The sequence below is a fragment of the Eutrema salsugineum genome, unplaced genomic scaffold (genome assembly GCF_000478725.1).
Source record: "Eutrema salsugineum unplaced genomic scaffold, Eutsalg1_0 scaffold_5, whole genome shotgun sequence".
Classification (NCBI taxonomy): domain Eukaryota; kingdom Viridiplantae; phylum Streptophyta; class Magnoliopsida; order Brassicales; family Brassicaceae; genus Eutrema; species Eutrema salsugineum.
This window is the reverse complement of record NW_006256612.1, coordinates 8,408,983-8,430,571: the sequence shown is the minus strand read 5'-3', so window position 1 is coordinate 8,430,571 and position 21,589 is coordinate 8,408,983. Positions and strand designations below refer to the sequence as shown.

Genomic DNA, 21,589 nt, shown 5'->3' with positions numbered 1-21,589 from the left:
ATACAACAATATACATTTATCATTTAACCCAAAAAAAAAAACAATATACATTTATCCATATTTATGGAATACCCATCTCGGCAAAACTAAATGAAAAAGACAATTATCGGACAACATTTGATAATACTTATCAACTACCAATGGTTTTTAGGGTCGGCAAACATTCCTCCCTACCTTACTAGTTTCTATGTTTTATCCAATTAAGGCTTCGAAAATAATCACATACAAATAAAAATCATATTTAATTAACGGTCATAAGCTCATGAAATCATCATCACGTGCCTTGTCTCTGTGGCTTTGCTAAGACGTTGTAACAAACGTAATGATAATTTTAACCATTTACAAGCACACAAAACAAACGTAATGATTTAAACCATTTACAAACACACAAAACAAACGTAATGATAGCATTTTCTGATGATGGATTCATGATTTTATGCTCTTTTTTTTCCCGTCGATCAAACAACGCTATAACGGTCTAACTATGACTGAGTACTAGACAGACAATTCATAGGAGTCTAACTGGGCTGATTCGATTCCTTTTTTTTTTCTTTTGTCGAGCAGGCTGATTCCATTCAAAGCTCCTCTTAAGGCTCTAAGTGACCTCACTAGTGATACTTTTTGTCTTCATCTGTTTAAAGAAATTTGGTTATGAACTAGTATGATTATTCGTTATTTGTAATTATTCTAGATATTAAACGTTCAAGACTAAACTTTCCTTTTTTTTTTCTCTTTTCTTGAGACTGCCTTTCCTGTTTAGTGTGAGTCACACTGTGACACTGTCACAGTGTGACTGGGAGTAGTTGTAAAATCATAACGATGAGAAATTGGGCTTCTATACACTCTTAATTATAAATTAGGCCTTAATATTTTAAGTTAAGGCCCATTAGTATCATCAGCAGCACGAACCAAAAAAAAAATCAATTTGGTCGGCTTTCTGGTTCCTACTGGTCGTCTAGCTAAATCCGTTCATCGGCTCAGGCGACAATGCAAGGAGGATCGTCAGGAATTGGATACGGATTGAAGTATCAGGTGATTCATCATCTTCTCTGTTCTCGGATCTTCGTTAATCTTCCTTAGCTTCTTCAAAAGACGAAATTTTGTTGTGTTTTCAGGCTAGATGTATATCGGATGTGAAAGCCGATACGGATTACACCAGCTTTCTCACTGGAACCTTAAGTTTGAAGGAAGAAAATGAGGTGAATCCATGTTTTTTTTTTTCTATTGATCGTTGCCGTCTTCTATTTATTCAGGAAGATACTGAAAGTTTGTTTCCCCCAAACATTTGAGATACTTTGAAGGTTCATCTTCTTCGTCTGTCATCTGGTGGATCTGAGCTGATATGCGAGGGTTTGTTCTCTCATCCTAATGAGATATGGGACCTTGCTTCTTGCCCTTTCGATCAACGTATTTTCTCCACTGTCTTTTCCACTGGTAAATATTCGCATATCTTGATCAATTGCAAGAAATTGGAGTTCTGGATTTTTTATTTATTTTAACTTCTCGGATTGAGAGTTGTATTGGCTTAAAGCTTGAATGTGTCAAAAAAAAAACTCATAATGCTTTTTTTTTCGGTTAAGGTGAATCATTTGGAGCAGCTATATGGCAAATTCCTGAATTATATGGTCAACTGAATTCTCCGCAATTGGAGCGTATTGCATCTCTTGATGCACATGTTGATAAGATTAACTGGTGAGTTGATAATTTATCGTTTCAGCAGAGTCTTTTGCTGCTATGGTGGTGCAGAAGTTTTAGAACTTATTTCTTCTTTTATCCACACCTTACGAAGCTGACTCTCCGTCTCTATCTTTCTTGTGCAAACAGTGTTCTTTGGTGGCCTTCTGGAAGATGTGACAAGTTAGTCAGCATAGATGAGCAAAATATTTTCTTGTGGAGCTTGGACTGTTCGAAAAAGTCTACTGAGGTGATTTAGCTACGAGGATATTGGGTGCTTTTGCCTCTTGTGTATTTAGATCTTTTGCAAGGCATTTGTTTTAACAGTTTTAGCTTTTATATAGGTTCTATCAAAGGATTCGGCTGGGATGTTGCATTCTTTATCTGGTGGAGCATGGAATCCACATGATGTAAATGCTGTGGCAGCAACTGGTGAATCATCTGTCCAGTTCTGGGACCTGCGTACTATGAAGTATGGTATCGCTGTTGGTCTCCTCTGTTCCAGTGAACATTAACTTAGGAGGTTTTATGAACCCATGTATATATATGTTGAGGTTTCCCATGTTGTTTGCGCAACACAGGAAGGTTAATTCAATTGAACGTGCTCATGTACGAGGTGTTGATTACAATCCCAAGAGAGAACATATACTTGTAAGACTTTCCTCTTGTCCTCTTAACTACCTCCGAAGCACTATACAATACTCTTTTAAATGGAATGAATGGTTTATGTAGAAAGGAATGTGGGACTCAGCCTTTGGATCCTGTGTAAATTTATCATATCTTTGTTGTGATGGATTAAATATTGGATTATGTAGATAACTGCAGAGGATGAATCTGGCATACATGTATGGGATCTCCGGAAGGCTAAGGCTCCTGTCCAAGAGCTTCCTGGTCATACACACTGGTATGTTTGCTTCCGTTTTCATTTTTGATTTTTTTTTGTGCTCGAGTCTTCATTGTGTCGTGTATGTTTCTGTCCAATTTTGCAGGACATGGGCTGTCAAGTGTAACCCTGAGTATGATGGGCTGATTCTGGTACTCTCTTTTCTCCTTTGCTCTTCTTAACACAACTCGATGATGGAATGATGCTTTTGTTGTATGTCCAAAGCATCGCCCTTTTTGTTTCTTTAGTAAATGATAAAGCTTAATTTAGGAAACGAGGCCTATGCTTCAACTCGCTAGCTAAATTTAAAAACGTTGTTACTGAAACACAGAGTGCTGGAACAGACTCAGCTGTCAACTTGTGGTTTGCTTCTGCATCATCCAGTGATGACAAAACCTCAGAGAGGTTATCACAAATCTCCTTAGCCTCCTCAAACCCATTATTTGAATTTTTTTTACCCCAACATTGTTCTGAGTCCATATTACCATCTATCACAGCTCTGTCGAATCACCCCGTCAGCGTGTAAACCTGTTGCTCAACTCATACACGGATTATGAAGACAGTGTCTATGGTAAATTCTCTCAGACCTTGTGATTACCACTATCTTATGAAACAAAAACTACACTCTGACATTTACTTAAAATACTGTTCAATCACAACACAGGCCTTGCTTGGAGCTCACGTGAGCCTTGGGTTTTTGCATCATTATCATACGACGGAAGGGTAAGTAAATTTCTTCTACCCTATGTCCCTATCGAATCACAAGATCAAGAGAATCATAAATACCTACACTAAAGAACTTTGGGGATTCATCTGATTAATGTTTCTTGCTTGGATATATGTGTTAGGTCGTCATCGAATCCGTCAAGCCTTTTCTTCCAAGAATATAGTAAAAGCTCATCATCTCTTTCGTTCTGACACAGATACGACCCATCGAAATCCTCGTCGGGAAAAAGTTGGGCACTAATGTATTTACAACAATGTACTTTTGATACAATTTGTTTTGGATCTTGATGTATCTATCTATCCATCATTCACTCAAACTCTTCCAAGTAGCAAATATTCTTGTCGGCAAAAGTAAGAAAATGAATTGGAAAACAAAATGGATTGGATTTCTATGTACAGAAAGAAAGAAGAAAATGATGACAAGGTTGAGAAAAAAAAAAACAATTTTGAATCTTTTTAAAAAACTGAATCAATCTGATAGCATTTCTTCTAGCTCAGGCTCATCAGAAACCGATGACACATCCTCATAATCTAACCTCGTACCATTATACAATCCTCTGTCCTGCAAATCAGCCTGGTCTTCCCCATAATCTGTCTCCGGAGACCACTCTGCATCTTCATCTTCCTTCTGATCATCATTGGTTATTACTACAACATCATTTTTGCTTTTCTTGCCGAGCTTTCTTGAATCCACATTTCCCGCCTTCGTCTGCGCATCGGTATCTTCGCATATACAAGTGGATGGATTCTCATGAAACTCTCCTCTACCGGCTCTTACTTCCTTTGGCTCTCCCATGAATCCTCTCTGAAATGTTCTGACTCTTGAAGCAAACTCCTCCCAAGTTGTGTTCTCTTTGCTTAAAAACAACTTGTACAGCTTTTTCGCATTCGGTCTGATTGTCGGTTTATGTCCAAAATATCTCCTGCATACAACCAACAACACCTTTCAACACAAAAAGCTAAACAACCTTACAAACATATAATGAAGAAGAAAGAAAAAAAGAAAAGCTTTGGTTAAATTAATTACCTTCGACCGGCTAATATTCTGGCCATGTTTCCGTTATTGTTTGTAACAAAAACATCGCTTTCATCGCAGACAAGGAAATCGAGTGCAGCCATTCGTGAAGAATAAGAAGAAAATGGTTCTAACTCCATTTTTGTAGCAATAGTGTCTTTTGAATAGAAATGTGGGAAAAGTGCTCTCAATGGAGCTAAAGACTCCTCTCCTCCATAAACTTCACCTGATGCAACATATATATGAACATCGCTTCCATATCCCAAAGCTCGAAGCATTAATCCAACTTCTTCTGGTGTAAGTGGACATCTTCCTTGCCGCCTCTGCTTTTCCGGGTTAGTTACCTGCAATTATAAAATATTCAACTCGTTAATTCCACACAAAAAGAGGAAGAAAATAGAGGGGCACATATAAGAAGATCTGTAGCCATACATGTAAAGTTTTCCATCTCCTTCTGATTGACCCCAACTCTTTTTTCTCCTTCTCACCACCGCCATAGTAACATCCCGAGAAGGCTAGCATATCAGGTTCAAACCTAAGGTGTAAAGCAATGTAGTGTTTGCTCCTTAACCGCATTCGTCGGACCAATTCGTTACCCATTTGACGAATGGGATCAGTGAACTTTAGCGCATGGTAGTTTACTCTACACCTCAGCTTCTGCAAATCATCTCTCAACTTGTTTGAAAGTCTGTAGTCAAATTTGTTTAATTGAACTGCCTGAAACCAAACATTTACAAGATCATAATCATATACATAAGCATCAAAAAGAAAGATGCAGCTTTTTAAATGCTAAGAAGCAAACAGATTGAGAGAAAAGCAGGAAAACTTACATGCCTTTTCTGAAGAACAGGTAATACCCGATTAATATAACATTTCTCATTGCATTTCCTCGGTACACGCATTCTGCTGGGACTCCACGTTCGACCTCCTTTCTGAGGAAGTTGCTCTATGATTTTGACGTCTTTTGAGAGAAATGACATAAACCAATCAACATCGAAAATATGCGAGAAGTCACTGCATAAAAAGCACATAATCAAATGTTACTAAGATGCACAAAGTTTTGATTTTTACGAATTGTGAAATAAAGTTTAAGCAAGAACCTGGCATCTTTCCAGTAAGATTTCTGGTCCAACTTTGGAATAACAAGCGTAGCGTTTAAAATTCGTGCGGCAACAACAGCATCTACAATCTGAAAGAAACATTGCATATAGTCAAACTCAAAACAAACAAGATTTCAGAAACAAAGTAAGATCAGAGAAAAGCTAAAGGAACTTACCCCAGTTCGCTGTTGGTTTAAACCACCACTAGTAGCGATTGCCAAGTACCGATCACTTTTAGTAATTGCTTTAGCATCTGCAGTAAGAAATCAAAAATTATGTGACTAAATTATAAACCCCCCTGAAATTCAGAAAACTTGTATTGGCTGATTCTAGCTAACTTCCATATTCAAGCTATCTATGCTTAACACTCTCTCTAATTCACATAATCTCTAAACACCAAAATAACAGAAAAAGTAAACAACTTTACGCACTTGGGAACTGGATACTTGCATTGCAGCAACCGTAAAAGAACTCAGCATTCCATGAACGCCAGATATCACGATCTGATCTCCCTCCACTTCTCTGTTTCGTTCAAAACAAACACAAACCCCAAAAGAGCCCAATTACGGAAGATGCAACAAAAAAATCTAGACTTCGCAAAAAAGAACGTCAGAACAATCATCTGGGTAGATGATAATCAAATAGCAAAATCTAAGAAATGAATTAGAACCCTAACCGGAACTCTGAAAACGACAGCTATGTTCTTCTCTTCACTGGCTCCATAGTTAATCTGCTTCTGCAATTACACATTAACAATGGCGTTATAAGACAGAGATATCACAATTTCATACACAAACTTATAAGTCTACAGAGAGAGAGAGAGAGAGAGAGAGAGAGTGTACGGAGATGCGGTGATCGGAATCATCCGGAGGAGGGGAAAAGATGGAGAGAAGAGCGAAGAGGATGAGGAGAGCTCCAGAGACGGCGCAAATTAGAGGGAGGAGACGGCGGAGACGGTTATAGTAATTGTAGCGCCGCCGTTGGAAAGCCATGGAAAGGCTATAAGTGCAGCGCTTTTACCTTCGCCTCTACGCCAGAGAGTGATTCGAGAAAAAAACTCCGTTTCAATGGAGGAACAAACGAAAGTCCTTCTCTTTTGGGTTTTGAGAGAGAGAGAGTGGTTAAGAAGATTCACAATCGAAATCAAAACACATTTGTCTATTGCAATTTACTCTTTCTTTTCACGACATCATCACCACAACAATCATTCGAGATTCTCTCTCGCTTCATCTTTTATATATGGAGAGAGAGAGAGAGAGCGAAAGGTTGATTTTTTTCTTGTTCCATTAAAGAATTAAGAAATGTCATTTTTTTGGTTTTTGTTTTTGGTTTGGGACAGTTCTTATAGATTTCTGGGCTCTGAAAGAAATGAGGCACCGCCTCCAGCACTTCTTCTAACAGCTTTTTATAATGTGTGTATATGTGTATACACACATATATGATCTCTGTATATATTAATTAATTAATTAATTAATTACAAAATTAGTGTCAGATTTTGATAATGATGACTGATGATATCATGAGCTGGATTGTTTAAGTCTTGCAGGTTATTCTATTTGTTGCTCTAGTTTGTTTTGATTGTTAATCTTCTTGTTTTGCTTAATTATACTTGATTTATCGAATAATTACAAGATTGATAATGTTAGCATTCTTGGAAACTCTTATCATCTTTTGACAGTAGAGCCAGTTACAAGATTTATTTCTTCTTCTTTTCTTTTCCACCAAACAAGCTTTGTTTCTTTAAATCACTTTAGAAATTTAAAGCCATTAGTGTCTCTGAAATATAAATTAGTGTAAATATTACTCTTTGCTTTATCATCTTTGTTATTTCTTATTTATCAGTAAAAAGAAGAATATTTGAAATTACTATTTCAGTTATTAACTTTAGCAGAAGAGTGTAAGTGAACAATAGCGTGAACTACGAAGGAAAGTATTACCCTTTTTGTATGCCTTTCTGCCAGTTTCCGTTTGCTTGGTGTTGTCACCATCGCTTAACAAAATTGGTGTGAGCCGGTTTAAGAGTTTATGGATGCTTATTTTAAACCGAAACCGGGAAACTAGCAACGGTTTGTGATCGTACAATCTAACCGAGTAGTATCGTTGGTTAAGCGCTCGTATTGATTGAGCAAAATAGATTATTCACATGCATATAATAGATCATTAAGTTTGAATCGTTTGTTTATCTTTACGCCTTGAAGGTATTATTACATAATATGGTTTTTTCTTGTTGCAACTTACAAGTTTCACCATGTGAATTTCCAACAAGGGATTGGAGTCTTGGAGAATTGAGACAAGTTCAGTCATTTCGTTACACGTCGCAATCCATTACAAAAGCTTGATCACGCCATAACGGTGATAAGAATTTCATCTCTAATCGTTACACGTTTTTGATATAGTGATCATTGGTTTGCAATTATAAATTTTGCTTTAGTTAAAAAAGAAGTTGAATATGTATCATTATCACATGCGTAGCGGCACTTAGAAACTTTTTAATATAAGATATACTTTTTTTCAATTTCGCTATAAATATCAATTAGTTATATATACATGTTAACAAATTCCAATCACACAAGTCTTACCGTTTATATGGTCTACATCTTTGAGTCAGAAGAAAGAAAAGAAAAAGTCTTCAATTATCTTCTGGTTATATGAAAGCTAAAATAAATTTTAAAAAAATTGATATCAACATCGATCTGGGGAAGAAAAACAAAACATAATCCGACCCCGAATAAAACCGATTAAAATACTGTATAATGTATTGATATGAAATATATCTGTATGAGTTGAGCACGACTTCCTACGACTACAGTAATATTTTATTTAGGTTATTTAAAAAGAATTGAAATTTAGTTAAAGAACAAAAACAAACGATTATAACGAGACAGTGTTTAAGGATTGATTCCCTAAGATAATATATAGTATCTACCTACTTGCCATCAGATTCAACTACTCAAGTCAGAATGCTAGAGATCTAATTTTATACCTTCATAATGTTTTTGTTTACTGTAGAAAGATACAAGTTGGTATATTTTAGTCCAACAATTCCTGTCGAGCTTAACCAACATGATAATTTATTCTACAATGATACAACTTGGTTTATATATTAGTACAATAATTCCGGTTTTGCTTAACCAACATGATAATTACAATAATTTCTCAAAGTCAGAATGCTACAGATCTAACTTTGCATAAGTACAACTTCACACCACCGTTTTTGTTTTATTCCAGAAAGATACAACTTGGTCTATTTTAGGACAAGAAATCCTGTGTAGCTTAAACCACGTGATAATTTATTTCAGAATGATACAACTTGGTTTATATTTCAGAATGATACAACAATGCCGGTTTAGCTTAACCAACATGATAAAGAAGTAAACAAAAGCTTACCAATTCACAACTTGCTTCTGCCTTTCTTTGTTAAGCTTCCCATAGCCTTAGCCTTGGTCCTCAGAACAAATTTCTGGACTTTCCCAGTCGATGTTTTAGGAAGATCCTCAAAGACAATACTCCTCGGAGCCATATAATGCGGAAGCCGGTCCCTGCAATAGCTGATAATCTCCTCGGCACTGGCCTTAGACCCGTCTTTAAGCTTCACAAACGCACAAGCAGTCTCACCCCAATACTCATCAGGCCTCCCAACCACAGCTGCTTCAAGAACACAAGGATGAGTGAACAGAACAGATTCAACTTCAATCGAGCTGATGTTTTCTCCTCCAGAGATGATAATGTCTTTGGACCGATCTTTCAGCTCTATGTAACCATCAGGGTGTTTAACGCCCAAGTCGCCACTCCAAAACCAACCTCCTTTAAAAGCTTCCTTGGTTGCTTCAGGATTCTTTAAGTAACCATTCATCACTGTGTTTCCCCTGAAGACAACTTCACCCATAGATTCACCATCAGCTGGCAAACTTCTCATGGTTACACTATCTTTAACATCTATTTCCTCAATCCCCAAATGATTCACGCCTTGCCGGGCTTTCATTTTCGCCTGTTCTTCTCTAGGCAGAGAGTCCCACTCAGGTTTCCATGTACAGATCGTGCCTGGTCCATAAGTCTCGGTTAACCCATAGGAATGAAACATAGAAAACCCTAACTCTTCCATTTTGAAAATCACGTGAGCCGGTGGTGGTGCAGCACCGGTTATAAACGACACCTTCCCGGGAAGCGGTTTCTTCTCGGATTCAGACGCGTTGACGATCATATTCAGTATTGTCGGTGCACCTCCCATGTGAGTCACTTTGTGCTTGGAAATGTTATCGAATATACCCTTTGCGGTCACATTCCTCAAGCATATATTAGTGCCACCAATTGCGGTAACACCCCAAAGTAAGCACCAGCCATTGCAGTGAAACATTGGATTAGTCCATAGATAAGTAGGCGAGGATTGCATTTCGTTGAGTATAATCGCAGCCAGAGAATTCAAATAAGCACCTCTGTGACTGTAAACAACACCCTTGGGGCTTGAAGTGGTGCCTGATGTGTAATTAAGAGAGATAGCATCACACTCATCTTTTGGTCTTTTGACTTTGAAATCCGAGTTTCCCATGGCCACAACATCTTCGTATTCCATCAAGCTCTTCTTCTTCCCCGAAACAGGTTGAAGAAGAGGCTCTTGGATCAAGACCAAAAGCGGGGCCTTTTCACGGTTCTTTGAGAGGATTTCACAAGCTCCTTGAGCAATTGGGAGAAACTGATGATCAGCGAAAAGCACTTTTGTACCTGAATGTCTGAGTAAAACTGCTACAAGTGCGGAATCATGGCGAATGTTGAGTGTACAGAGCAAAGCTCCAGCCATGGGAACACCAAAATGCAACTCAACCATAGCTGGAACGTTTGGTGCCAACACTGAAACCTGATAAACGTGTCATGGTCAAATTCGAGTAGCTTGATAATTTTAATGATGAATTTTTGAAGCTTGCGAAAGGGAAAAAAAAATATCCTAGTTATTAACGATTTGGGAACAAACATGATCTTCAAGCTGCGAGACAGATGCATGCGACCAAATTATAAATCAAGCTAAAAAGGAATAAATCAAGAGGAATCGATGGATGAGAAAGTTCTAACCACATCGCCGGAAGAGATCCCGAGGTGGGAGAGAGCGGAGGCGATTCTGACGCAGCGGTCACGGGTCTGGCGCCACGTGTAGGTGACGGGGCCATAAACGACGGAGATTCTGTCAGCGTAGACGACGGCAGATCGATCCAGGAAACTGATCGGAGTGAGAGGAACGTAGTTGGCCGGAGACTTGAGAGTTCCCTCCATTTTGTTTTCGCCGGAAAGTATTGTTTGCTCTGTCGCTCTTGAATAGTGGTGATGCTGCTGCGTTTCATTAAATGATATTAGATCATAAGAGTCTGAAGGCTCTACACGAATCTGTACCAAAAAGGAATTAACAGCAATCATTGTCCGACAAAAGATAAGTGCATGTTTGGCCAGAATATCATCAGCCACTTGGCTCGAGCTTCGTGGAGAGTACGATGATCGTCTTCCACTTGGGCTTTTTTTGGCTTCATTTCTTGTGAAATCAGCCCAGTTATTCTCTTTTCGATATAAGCCCTCCTCGATTAGATTTACTTATTACGAACAGTCTAAAACATAAAATAAAACCTGTTCTTGTTTTTTTTTGTTATCAAGTGTAAAATATCTCAACTCGGCATTGAAAACGAACATCGTCTATAAAGTGAACTTTCAGTCTTTGGAAGATGCAACTCTCTCAAAGTCAAAGCTAAAGTGAAGTTTCTATAGAAGAGTATGATGAGACTCATGTTGGTGTCTATCTCTTAAGTCGTGAGCAGAAGATAGACGAGGCCTTTTAGATATTCCACTATTTCAGATCCTCCCAGCTTCGACGTTCCAAATACTCTATCCACAAAAGTGATCGGTACCTGCAGATAAAGACGAGCATCAGAGAAAAAATGAAATATAGTTTCTAAAGGAATCAAAATCACAAGTAGAGATCTGAAGAGAGACCTCTTCAATATGGTATCCTTTTCTGGTAGCACGAACGATCATCTCCATCTGAAAGACATAGCCTTTACTCACACATGAGCTAATCACATCTTCAAGCACTGATTTCTTGTATAGCCTTTTTTTTTCAATAAAGACGTGTTGAAGTTAGTCATGAAACTATCGAATGATTCAGAAAAAAAAAGATGCACAAGTTCGTTGAATTTTACCGGAATGATCCAGTTAAATCAGAAACACCAGGCCATAAAAGTGTTTGAGCTAGTACATTTGCTCCCCTGCTTGTGAGTTTCCGCATAAGATTCCACCCGTGTACACCACCACCTTTTACATACCGTGTACCGGTTACTATACTTGCATTTGTCTCTAACTGTTTCCTTCATGATGTAGAGAACAAAAGAGAGTCAACTTAAAACCATTATAAGCTTATGGATTTTGTAAGAGATCAAGAAACTCTACTTACTTGATGAAACTTGGCAAATACTTCGGCTGCACAAGAGAAAAGTGAGTTAGCTCAACAAAAAGATAAGACAACCAGAAAAAAAAAAAAATTCAGTAGGTGGCTCTTACATGATGTGAAAGATCAGCATCCATGATTACAACGAAATCACCCGTAGCATGCTTCAAACCATGGATATATGCAGTTCCTGAGAACGATCATGCCAAGAAAATTAAATTCCCTTCTTGTTAAGCAAAGTTAGAAGATGATAAAGTATGAAATTACATACCTAAGCCAAGCTTTTTGGCTCTAGCTCTTAAAAGCTGCATCATTGAAAAGACAAACACGAGTTCAACTAAAGAGAAGAAATGCCCATATAAATTACACATACTCAGATCGTATTTTACTCACTATGCGGTCTTCACCATACAATTGCTGCAGTTGCTTGACAATTTCTTGTGTGCCATCAGGGCTCCCATCATCCACAACTATTATCTCAAAATCAACATCCCTAAACCATACAAGAAGTGGCTAACAAATCATTTCATCGATTTTTACTTTGTTGTTGCAATGATAGATTTTCTTAATAACCTTTTGACTGCTAAGAGTCTACTTCACAAGTGCAGAACAATTTCTTATCAGAAACCACAACCAGAGTCTGAGATGAGGACAACATCTAGCTTCAGCTCATTCTCCGATCACTAAATCAGAGGTTCTATAAACAACATGAAATTACTTTTACACTGTTTGAGGGATCATAACACTGGGTTACTAGCTCATGCGCAAAAAAACAACAATCACGAATTTGGATCTTCAAGTTACAATGTAAAACCATGATCGGAAATTTGCGGAGATCCATTACATCTGATCCTTTAGGAAGGAAAAAAATCAGAAATACTGAAGCACTAATCGGCGATCAGATTCGAATTTAACAATTTAGTCAAATGGGATCCAGAATTCGATATAGAAAACCCAATTTGATTATAAAAAAATTATCAAACACCGGCATATTCATCGCAAGTATGAGATTTAACAAATAAAAAAATGTCCTTTACCGGAGATGCTTGAAGATGAGGTAGACTATAAGAGCGATATTGAGGCGCTCGTTGTATGTAGGAACGATTATGCTATACTTGTACTTTTTCCCTCCTTTCGTCTCCTTCTCTTCCGCCATAGCAGCCGGAGAATTCTCCGATCAAAACGCTAAGAAATTTGAGTAATCTCCCGGCGAGTTTTGCAATGGGGCTTCCTTCGTTTTAACCAGCCGATCCGCTCTGTGAAATCGGCCGTCGTCTGTAAAAACAAAAAAAAAAAAACAGGGAATAAAATACATTAATGTTAAAAAATAGAGAAAGGAAAATGCAATTTCTTAAATTTGGGCCTTATGTTTATTAAGGGCCCAATATAAGCCCGAAATAAATCAGGAGAGCTTTAAAACAGCTAAAATCGTCCTTAGCAACTGAATCGCTCACCTTCCTTCCGCCATTTTTTTTGTTCTAGGCTGCAGAGTAAAACGGAAGGTCTTAATTAGGGTTTTGCAGAGAGAGAGAGATGAGCCGAAGTTTGGGGATACCAGTGAAGCTTCTTCACGAGGCGTCTGGTCATATCGTGACAGTGGAGCTAAAGAGCGGCGAGCTTTACAGAGGAAGCATGATCGAGTGTGAGGATAACTGGAACTGCCAGCTCGAGGACATTACATATACCGCCAAGGTAATCTACAGTCTTCCTAAAATTGATTGATTCATTAGACTGGAGTATGTTTTGTAAACCATAGATAGGTTTCGTTTCTCTTCAATTTGTTGATTTTAGTGCTGTGAAAACCCTAGATTTGGCGAGCCTGGAATTTTTTTTTTCATACGGCGTTAGCTTGCTTTTCTTATATGAGTTTAGAAAATTCGTTTATTCTCCCTGGGTGATTGAAAATCATTGGAGTTCTGGCTAATTAAAATCTTACGAGAATGGTACTAGTCAGATGGGGCATGTGAAAATCTGTCCTGGAAGGAATGTTCTACTTTTGTACTTGTAATGTTACATTGAAAGTTCGTGAGTTGCTCTTTCGGATCATAGTGTGTCAAGGTGAACTATCTAAAGTTTGCAGGACTGAAAGCTTTAGGTTCCTTAAGATTATATTAAGTATTCTCAAGGTTTGAATGAAACCTGTGGTTTTGTTTTTGAAAGAACTCTTTTTAAGTTTCCAGTTCCAAATTTCAGAATCTATATTCACCCTTCAAGTGTTGACTCTCATAACTAATCTTTCCGCATATGTGTATTTCAAATACAACGTAATGGGTTCTCCTGTAATTTTTCACTGACCTTTTGTTGTGGGTTTTCCAATGTTGTGTTACAGGATGGTAAAGTATCACAGCTTGAACATGTCTTTATTCGAGGCAGCAAAGTCAGGTGCTATATTAAACACTTACTATTTTTATGTATAATTGTTGGGATTATTCCTGTATTGGTAATTGACCTTTGGAGAGATCTTGACAGGTTTATGGTCATACCAGACATTCTCAAGCATGCTCCTATGTTCAAGCGTTTAGATGCTAGAATCAAGGTATATGATTTCTGAACCCTTTATGCAGAAAGATATTAGAGTCTCTATGTCTATCCATCCTCAATTTACTTAATACCTTACTTGCTTCATTGTTGCAGGGTAAGAGCTCATCCCTTGGTGTTGGCAGAGGTAGGGCGGCAATGCGAGGAAAAGTAAGTTCATCTCTCGCTCTTTCTCTCTCAATACAGCAATGTTAGGAAGTTTTGGTGAAATCCTTGTTTGTCCTTAATGCTTGTTTCTTCGTTATCACTACTAATTGTTGGATCCTTGAATCTCTGTGATGTTATTGTAAAGGTTCCGGCTACTGGGCGTCCGGCTACTGGGCGTGGAACTGGAGGAAGGGGAGCGGTACCACCTGTGAGGAGATGATTGAATTTAGGCTCAGCATGTAAGCTTCGATTCTGAGACAAAGCCGGCCTCTCTTGCGTCTGTTATTTACTGCTTTAGAGTTCACTGTAAAACCAATGTTCTTCTCTAGCAAGAGAGAACAAAGAGATATGTCCAGATGCACTTGTAGTTCTGTATTTTGGAATACTAAGATGTTTTTTTTTTTTGTCGACTGGGTTATCATTGAAGGCCCAATGGGTAAGTCTCGATATAAAAAGGCCACGAGGCCCACTTAAAATACACGTAATTAGAAGATAAACATGAACACAAATAACAGGATTGAGATAAATATACATCGTATTTAAAGAATTGAATATAAGTAATACTATATTTCATCAAATGTCAAGATAACTTTAAATAATTAGTTACAATATACATCGTATTTATTTGATACATCATGTGACTTATATAATCTAAGTTTTTTTAGAAGTATTTTCTTCATACCTTCTTAGTTTCTTCTTCTAAAAAAATTTTAATATGTTTTCAACTTTTCATGAGTAATATCATGTTTATTTCATTTTTAAGTATCAATTATTATCAACTAAATAATTGTCAAACACAGTAATCCATTTTCTTCTTTTAAAATAATTTTTCTTGATTCTATTTATCACTTCTATAAAATCATTTTTCTTAAAAAAATTACAGCACCAACTTCAAAATTAAATAGATTTGTTTTTCAAAAACGTAACACAAACTTATTTTTGATCAACAAATTCTTTTTTTTTTTCTATATGAAACAAGATACATTCATAGAAAAAAAGTGTTGCAAAAATGAAACCAAAAGTTAAAGTTTTTGAAAATATCCAAAGGCTCTTTTTTTTCATATAACTCTAGGCCACCAAATATTTATGGACGGCACTTCTGATCTTATTACAGTTTTTTCCTCCATTAAAGCAAAAACCCAGCTGGTTCAGTCCTTGCAGCATAAGAGAACTTTGATGTGTTGTACTTCCTGTGAACTCCTGTCAGCTTCCCTGTTCCTGCCTTGTGATGGAAAGCAACCATCTTTCTTGCGCATTCCCTGGAAAAACAAAGAAGAAAAAAAACAAAAGCCAATTTCCAGAATTAGAATATCTCTTATCATAAAACGAAATTCAAATTATATGTTCATGACTTTGTGATTCTTACAGTAGCTGTTCTTCCTTGTACCCTGTGTGAAACTCACAGGTCTTGCTCCATTGCTCAAATCCATTAAGTGTACACTGAGCAGTGTAGATTGCCGAGGCTGCTAGCTTGGACGGAGGATACTCCAATATCTCGTACTCCACGAGGCAAAGCTCGATGATAAAAAACGATAAAACCTCAAGCTGAAACCAAAATTGCATATCACACAGTTTTAGATAATACAGATATAAAGGCCTCATGGTTCCTAGAATAAAAGAGCTTTTTCAAAAAAAAAAATGGAGATAAACCTTTTTGTCAGATTGGGCAGCTTTGAGAAACCGTCTCATGAACACGTACGGAGTAGGCAAAGAGAAATTGAATTGCAAGGTGTTGGCAATGAGCTTCTCCTACAATAGAAGCCAAAAGAAGGTCAACTGAAACTGAAATTCACCATATTTAGATTAATGATCAAAAGAAAATAATGTTCACCATATCTAGTACTTCTCTTCTAGTATAAGCTTTGTCAGAGATCAAGATGAGATCATCTACCACTGGAACTGAGACCTCTTCGTATTTACAAGCTAGTAACAAAGCAGTGACACCAACAAGCTGAAGCTTTTTCCTCACGATTTGATGAACGGCAAGGAATCTATCGATGACATTGATTGTGAGATAAAGAGTTTCCTCCATCAGTTCAAACTTGTAGTGCACCTGCTCCAAAAATTTCACTTAAATTTCTCACATTGAAGATCAACAACAATAAAATAAAAGCGCCTTTTTGGTCTGGACCTATCTACCTCAATCAACCAGTCAATGAGGATTCCTCTCATCCTCTCATTAAGATCTTGCTGATTGTCCATATAGTTAGGAGGCACGCAACTATGTTCCTACAGAATCATAAGAAATTATCAAACATTAAATCAGGACCTCGAAACTAGAAGCCCATTGACGACAAAGAACAGCAACTTATGTGTTAAACTGCAGCTAGGAGACTAAGATGTAGATTTATCACAGTTCATTTAGAAAAGTTTACGGAATATTATAGTTTTGGGAAGGAGTTAACAGAGTGATAGAGATGTCAATGATGATAAAAGTTTCGACAAATACATGGAAGGGATGTTTCCAGGTAAGGGTCTAGAGTTTCAAAAGTTGAACCATTTTCATTCTTAAGGATACCTCTAATATCATATACTAGACTGATCTTGAACCATGAAATGTAAACACAAACAGAATCCTTCTTATTTACTGAAAAATCCTGAATTTTTAAAACTGAGAAGAGAATAGAACACAAACTCTTAACATCAATGCTTTTAATGTCGAGTTTTGGATTGATGCCTAATTACACACTTCAATAGGACTTCTCATATTGTATGAGCTATTCGACCAAGTTACAGACGATAAAGAACAGCAAAATTTCAAGTTACCTCAACTTTCTTGTAAAAGTTGTGTATATCACCGATATATTCAACTTCGGCTAGCGGATTCTTCTCATCGCAAGCGTCAATATTGATCACTCGCTCTTCTTTTTCATATGCATCTTCCATTTCAATCTCCTCCTCCTTTGGAAGAAACAAGCAATGTGAGTTAGCTTCCATAAAACATAAGGATCAAGAACTTAAGATAATAATAAAGAGATAATGGCAAATTGTTCGGGGTGGACGTGGGAATCGTGGTCGTGGTAATAGAGGTGGTCATGGCTAGTTGCCATTTCTATGGATCCTTCTTTTACTCGAAGCGGAAAATTCGATTGCTATCTATAACAGGTTCTTAAACTCTAAGAGTTACACTTTGTGTGATCTCTTTAAAATCTGTATGGCCCCTAAGTCATACTCTGCTGTAACCGATCATCATCAATAAAAGTTCTTTGCGTTCAAAAAAAAAAAAAAGATAATAATAAAAATACCATCTGGTCAATTTCCTCCATCATTGCTTCAGTGTGTTGCACAAACATTGGCTTATTAAAGTCGTCTACTTCTTCCTTATCATCCACATCGATGATAATTCTCTCTACTTCTTCACTTGGAACCGAGTCTGATTTCTTAGTTTCCTAAAATTAAAAGAGGATGAAAATTAAAACATTGGTCTATGTCACTGTTCTAACTGAAACACGTATTGAATAGTGCCACTATAGAGTACCTCCTCCTGGATTTGTGGCTTATTATCCGCTAATTGAGCAGCAAACTTCCTAAACCGGCAGAGAGTAGTAAAAAGTCGTTAATGGACTCATTAATCAGACAATGTGAGGACATTGAAAGTAGACAAGAGTGAAGATCTATCTAATGTACCTAGTGATTGGCCGATGCAGAGGTGGTTTGTTACAGATGGCATTCCTTCTGCAAAATCAGATAAAAAAAGTTGGATTCTTAAGAATCAAATTCAAAGGGGAGGGAAAAAAAAAAGCTAATCTCGAATCTGAGGATTCATCTCAGGAAACACTTACTCGGAAAGTGACCTCTTATTGTTGACAGCATAAGGGTAAGACGGAGCTTCAATGATGTTCTTGTTAATGGTACTGAGAGCTCTCCTGGTCGGCCCTGTATTCGCCGCCGGCATGGTCTTTCCTCCTCCGCCTGCACCATGTAAACAATTTGGGATTTAAGAGAGAAAGAATAAAAAAAGTAATTAACAACGATGAATACGAGGATTTGATTATGATTAGGAAGATAATCGATTTTGGGTACCTTGGAGATTCATTGATCCAACTAATCCAAGGCTATTCTCATCAGATTTACCCATTTTCTTCGTTATCTGCGGAGGTTTTTAATTGGAGTGTTAAATCTCTCGAAACCAAATTCAAAATCCAAACATCCCCAACTTAAAAGCAGGATTTTTAAAATTGAAAACAACAAAAAAAAACTGTCTTTGACTCTTGACAATCGAACCCTTTAGATCCGGTTTACTAATCTCAAAACACCCAATGACCCAATCAAGAACAAGACCTAATCCCCAATACCCAGATGACTAAAACCCACAAAAAAAGGATTCACCTTCCGCCGTCAATTCAAAGAACCACCGCGAAATTAAGTCAACGCCTGATCACAAAATCAAACCAAGGAACGATTCCTACTCAGTGAAATCTCCTAAACCTTTATAGTGTCTCCCCCTGGATTCAGTTGATCAAACAACGGAGAGAAAGAGAGATCTTTTAGCAAAACCCAGAACCGATATCGCTCTCTTTCTCTCCAATCGCTACGTTTTGAAGATTCCTTTCACTCTCACTCACTCACTCTCTCTCTCTCTCTCTCTCGCAGTATAAGGGCAATACCAAGAAAGAAGAAGAGATTAAAAAATAAGGAAAAAAGGTTGTGATATTACAGATTTGAAGACGAGAATTTTATTTAGATTTAACGGCTAGTTACTCTCAGCCGTTGGATCATGCCCCAGATCATAACTTGCCTTCTTCTTCTTCTTTTTTTTTGGCCACCATAAAATAACTTACCTTCTTCAATGAATCTCACGCAACGACTATCATTTGTTATTTGTCTTTTTCATGCGTGTACCTTTTTCAAAATTTTCGGTTTTTCTCTTTCTATATTCGGAAAAAAGTTTAAAATTATACTATGTAATAATTTCTATAAAAACAAAGAAATATAAATACTTCTATTTGTATGAAAAAGTATCCTTAAAATGATTATTTGAAAGAAATGAAATTAGTCTTCTTTGACCAAAAGACAAATTAATATTAACCTCAAGATAATGAATTAATGACATTCTTTTTTTTTAGCCAAACTATATAAAAAAAACTTGAAATGTTCATTAAGTAGTGGAGTAATTCTTTATGGGAATATACACACTTTTACATAACAATGGCATTGATTAATTGCATCTTCGAGTATATTTCAAAAGGAGATACTTATGTGACTACATTACTACCACTGACTATCATTGGGTGTCTAGCTAAAATCGCATCAATAACTTCTTGCTTTTATTTGCATGTACATTAAATAACTTGATATGCTTTTGGTCTTAGGTTTGAAATAGTGCTACGATTTCTTGTTTCCTAATTTTGTTGTTTATTGGCATCTTTGCAAAGCATGTATATGTCTCTACGTCGCTTCGTGTACGATCATAGTTTATTATGAGCTTCCTCGTTGTATTGTAGTTTCTTTTGTTCATCATCTTGTTCTTGCGGATTATCTTCTTGTAGACCTTTCAGTTTCTTGCTCGTGGACTGCTGATACATGACTCCACCAAACATACAGATCAAGAGTCCCAAAGTTCCAATGAAAGTTGAGTGTTTATCCCATATAACCAGATTGATCACAACTGTTAACAGTTTGTTCACAACACCAAGAACCGTAAACCCGGTAGCTGATATTCCCCGGCGACACGAAAAACCGAAGAAAGAGATAGCCAAACCGAAAAAACAAGATAAACCCACCGGCAAAACCACCGAGAAACTGCACCAGTCAGGCTTATCACTGATCTCATGCCTCAGTTTCTGCAGCTCTCCCATTACGAGCAGCTCAAGTGGGAACAAGAGAAGAGCCTCGAAGTTATTGTAAAGCACAAGACCCCAAGTGTTTAACCCGATGGTCGTAACCACGTGCTTAATGTAGACAAGATCTATAGACATGCTCACAAGATACGCAATGGCCCAGCTATAAGCAGTGACTGTAAACTGGTAATCAGTGAGCACATAGAGCAAGCTTCCTCCAAGAATGGTAGCAAGAGAGATCCATGTCTTAAGAGATGGCCAAGGCTGTTTCAAGAAAAGGGTCTCTCCAACGGCGACAAAAACGGGAACGGCTGAGCGGAAAACGATAAAAGTGTCGACGTTAGAGTGAAGGAGAAGCTCACTGTTGGTGAAGAGTGAGAGGTAGAACATGATCGCTGCGGGAAGAAACCTCCACATGGTCAAGATATTGAGAGGATCGTGGTCGATGAGCTTTAACTGGCCACAGAGTAAGACACCAAGTGTGCTTGTGAAGTACTGAAGAGCGGTTAACGCACCAGGGTAAGGGAATCTCATGATTGCCCATTTGTTGATGATTGAGAGAAGTGAAGCTGAGATGCAATAACCTGTGGCTACACCATACACAGAGGCTTGATGATACAAACCATTGTACCAATGCTGCTTTGTCCCTTGAACCTCTCCTGAGTGTTTCTTCTCTGTGGTGGATACTAATAAGATTCGCACTCGGTTACTCATTTGAACGAATTGAAAATGCTTCTAACGTCGTCCAAATACGAAAAGTGATGGCATTCAAAACATTAAGCGATTGAGAGAAAACGAATCATAATTAACGACCACAAAAAGCTAATAAGTGCTTTATGTTGGAGAGAAATGGGGTTTAAATAGAGAGAAATAGAGAGAGAAGCACGCCAAGAACTGTGTCATCTTCAGATATCTTTGGACTTTCCCATTTTTCATCCGTCTTACTTTGCATGCAACCTATCTGGAGTGCCAACGATTTTATTCGATTTTCTATTTTCTTACCTTTTTAGCCTCTTGTAATTAATTTCCATTACAAATTGAATGGAATTGTTTTTCTTCACGTTTTGTCAAACTATTAATTTTTGGACAGTATATTAACCGCATTATGACACAACAACTAACTATATCGCCCAATTTAATTTGAACTACTTTTTTTCCTAAAAACTTTTTGTATATGTTCATTAGATTTTGAGCAAATATTTCTATGAAATATGATTTCTATAAGAAAAACATACTTAAAAAAAAAAAAACATACACCTTATTATTTTCATGGGGAATAGATTATAAGTTGTAAAACACATCAGA

General features: G+C 37.3%; 7 protein-coding genes across 8 annotated transcripts; 2 read left to right on the top strand and 5 right to left on the bottom strand.

The window, feature by feature from the left end:
• Positions 1–896: 896 nt before the first annotated feature.
• LOC18992876 (WD repeat-containing protein DWA2) lies at positions 897–3,600 on the top strand. The gene is made up of 13 exons (XM_006416324.2): positions 897–1,032; positions 1,116–1,199; positions 1,302–1,434; positions 1,581–1,692; positions 1,825–1,924; positions 2,019–2,146; positions 2,256–2,325; positions 2,490–2,578; positions 2,664–2,709; positions 2,889–2,962; positions 3,055–3,128; positions 3,222–3,280; positions 3,406–3,600. The coding sequence occupies exons 1-13, from the start codon at positions 988–990 to the stop codon at positions 3,445–3,447; spliced, it is 1,056 nt and encodes a 351-aa protein (XP_006416387.1). The 5' UTR covers positions 897–987; the 3' UTR covers positions 3,448–3,600.
• An 18-nt stretch (positions 3,601–3,618) lies between these two features.
• On the bottom strand, positions 3,619–6,390 carry LOC18992875 (O-fucosyltransferase 6). The gene is made up of 9 exons (XM_006416322.2): positions 6,241–6,390; positions 6,075–6,134; positions 5,830–5,920; positions 5,575–5,651; positions 5,399–5,487; positions 5,129–5,312; positions 4,731–5,015; positions 4,311–4,642; positions 3,619–4,206 (listed from the first exon to the last, which is right to left on the bottom strand). The coding sequence occupies exons 1-9, from the start codon at positions 6,388–6,390 to the stop codon at positions 3,753–3,755; spliced, it is 1,722 nt and encodes a 573-aa protein (XP_006416385.1). The 3' UTR covers positions 3,619–3,752.
• A 2,207-nt stretch (positions 6,391–8,597) lies between these two features.
• LOC18992874 (probable acyl-activating enzyme 1, peroxisomal) lies at positions 8,598–10,826 on the bottom strand. Its single transcript, XM_006416321.2, has 2 exons — positions 10,463–10,826; positions 8,598–10,250 (listed from the first exon to the last, which is right to left on the bottom strand). Exons 1-2 carry the CDS (start codon positions 10,799–10,801, stop codon positions 8,790–8,792), a joined length of 1,800 nt encoding a protein of 599 aa, XP_006416384.1. The 5' UTR covers positions 10,802–10,826; the 3' UTR covers positions 8,598–8,789.
• A 122-nt stretch (positions 10,827–10,948) lies between these two features.
• LOC18992873 (dolichol-phosphate mannosyltransferase subunit 1) lies at positions 10,949–13,098 on the bottom strand. The gene is made up of 8 exons (XM_006416320.2): positions 12,857–13,098; positions 12,213–12,312; positions 12,091–12,124; positions 11,933–12,009; positions 11,826–11,851; positions 11,575–11,739; positions 11,369–11,483; positions 10,949–11,283 (listed from the first exon to the last, which is right to left on the bottom strand). The coding sequence occupies exons 1-8, from the start codon at positions 12,973–12,975 to the stop codon at positions 11,179–11,181; spliced, it is 741 nt and encodes a 246-aa protein (XP_006416383.1). The 5' UTR covers positions 12,976–13,098; the 3' UTR covers positions 10,949–11,178.
• A 164-nt stretch (positions 13,099–13,262) lies between these two features.
• Positions 13,263–14,912, top strand: LOC18992872 (small nuclear ribonucleoprotein SmD3b). 2 transcript variants are annotated; one of them, XM_006416319.2, is made up of 5 exons: positions 13,263–13,511; positions 14,149–14,201; positions 14,289–14,355; positions 14,454–14,507; positions 14,650–14,912. In XM_006416319.2, the coding sequence occupies exons 1-5, from the start codon at positions 13,353–13,355 to the stop codon at positions 14,722–14,724; spliced, it is 408 nt and encodes a 135-aa protein (XP_006416382.1). In that variant the 5' UTR covers positions 13,263–13,352; the 3' UTR covers positions 14,725–14,912. The 2 variants fall into 2 exon arrangements, with proteins under 2 accessions (XP_006416382.1, XP_024008520.1); XM_024152752.1 differs by having other exon boundaries at positions 14,454–14,509; positions 14,667–14,912.
• Positions 14,913–15,446: 534 nt separating this feature from the next.
• On the bottom strand, positions 15,447–19,115 carry LOC18992871 (cyclin-B2-3). The gene is made up of 12 exons (XM_006416318.2): positions 18,834–19,115; positions 18,528–18,594; positions 18,287–18,416; positions 18,132–18,179; positions 17,983–18,031; positions 17,750–17,893; positions 17,271–17,405; positions 16,644–16,733; positions 16,336–16,557; positions 16,155–16,253; positions 15,871–16,049; positions 15,447–15,763 (listed from the first exon to the last, which is right to left on the bottom strand). Exons 2-12 carry the CDS (start codon positions 18,580–18,582, stop codon positions 15,631–15,633), a joined length of 1,284 nt encoding a protein of 427 aa, XP_006416381.1. The 5' UTR covers positions 18,583–18,594; positions 18,834–19,115; the 3' UTR covers positions 15,447–15,630.
• A 525-nt stretch (positions 19,116–19,640) lies between these two features.
• LOC18992870 (GDP-mannose transporter GONST3) lies at positions 19,641–21,093 on the bottom strand. The gene has a single exon (XM_006416317.2). It carries the CDS (start codon positions 20,996–20,998, stop codon positions 19,913–19,915), a length of 1,086 nt encoding a protein of 361 aa, XP_006416380.1. The 5' UTR covers positions 20,999–21,093; the 3' UTR covers positions 19,641–19,912.
• Positions 21,094–21,589: the final 496 nt, after the last annotated feature.

Bases quoted from the DNA above. Each gene is read 5' to 3' on its own strand.
- LOC18992876 (XM_006416324.2), top strand. From the start codon at position 988: ATGCAAGGAGGATCGTCAGGAATTGGATACGGATTGAAGTATCAG. The intron at 1,200-1,301 runs GTGAATCCATGT...GATACTTTGAAG, and splicing joins GTTTGAAGGAAGAAAATGAG to GTTCATCTTCTTCGTCTGTC. The intron at 2,147-2,255 runs GTATGGTATCGC...TGCGCAACACAG, and splicing joins TGGGACCTGCGTACTATGAA to GAAGGTTAATTCAATTGAAC.
- LOC18992875 (XM_006416322.2), bottom strand. From the start codon at position 6,390: ATGGCTTTCCAACGGCGGCGCTACAATTACTATAACCGTCTCCGCCGT. The intron at 5,652-5,829 runs GTGCGTAAAGTT...TTCTTACTGCAG, and splicing joins TGCAAGTATCCAGTTCCCAA to ATGCTAAAGCAATTACTAAA. The intron at 5,313-5,398 runs GTTCTTGCTTAA...CTTTTTATGCAG, and splicing joins TCTTACTGGAAAGATGCCAG to TGACTTCTCGCATATTTTCG.
- LOC18992874 (XM_006416321.2), bottom strand. From the start codon at position 10,801: ATGATTGCTGTTAATTCCTTTTTGGTACAGATTCGTGTAGAGCCTTCA. The intron at 10,251-10,462 runs GTTAGAACTTTC...CACGTTTATCAG, and splicing joins GGATCTCTTCCGGCGATGTG to GTTTCAGTGTTGGCACCAAA.
- LOC18992873 (XM_006416320.2), bottom strand. From the start codon at position 12,975: ATGGCGGAAGAGAAGGAGACGAAAGGAGGGAAAAAGTACAAGTATAGC. The intron at 12,125-12,212 runs GTGAGTAAAATA...TCAATGATGCAG, and splicing joins TGTATGGTGAAGACCGCATA to CTTTTAAGAGCTAGAGCCAA. The intron at 12,010-12,090 runs GTATGTAATTTC...GATCGTTCTCAG, and splicing joins AGCCAAAAAGCTTGGCTTAG to GAACTGCATATATCCATGGT.
- LOC18992872 (XM_006416319.2), top strand. From the start codon at position 13,353: ATGAGCCGAAGTTTGGGGATACCAGTGAAGCTTCTTCACGAGGCGTCT. The intron at 14,356-14,453 runs GTATATGATTTC...TCATTGTTGCAG, and splicing joins GTTTAGATGCTAGAATCAAG to GGTAAGAGCTCATCCCTTGG. The intron at 14,508-14,649 runs GTAAGTTCATCT...GTTATTGTAAAG, and splicing joins GGGCGGCAATGCGAGGAAAA to GTTCCGGCTACTGGGCGTCC.
- LOC18992871 (XM_006416318.2), bottom strand. From the start codon at position 18,582: ATGGGTAAATCTGATGAGAATAGCCTTGGATTAGTTGGATCAATGAAT. The intron at 17,894-17,982 runs GTACTCTATAGT...TTTTAATTTTAG, and splicing joins AGCCACAAATCCAGGAGGAG to GAAACTAAGAAATCAGACTC. The intron at 16,734-17,270 runs GTAACTTGAAAT...ATGATTCTGTAG, and splicing joins ACTTTTACAAGAAAGTTGAG to GAACATAGTTGCGTGCCTCC.
- LOC18992870 (XM_006416317.2), bottom strand. From the start codon at position 20,998: ATGAGTAACCGAGTGCGAATCTTATTAGTATCCACCACAGAGAAGAAA.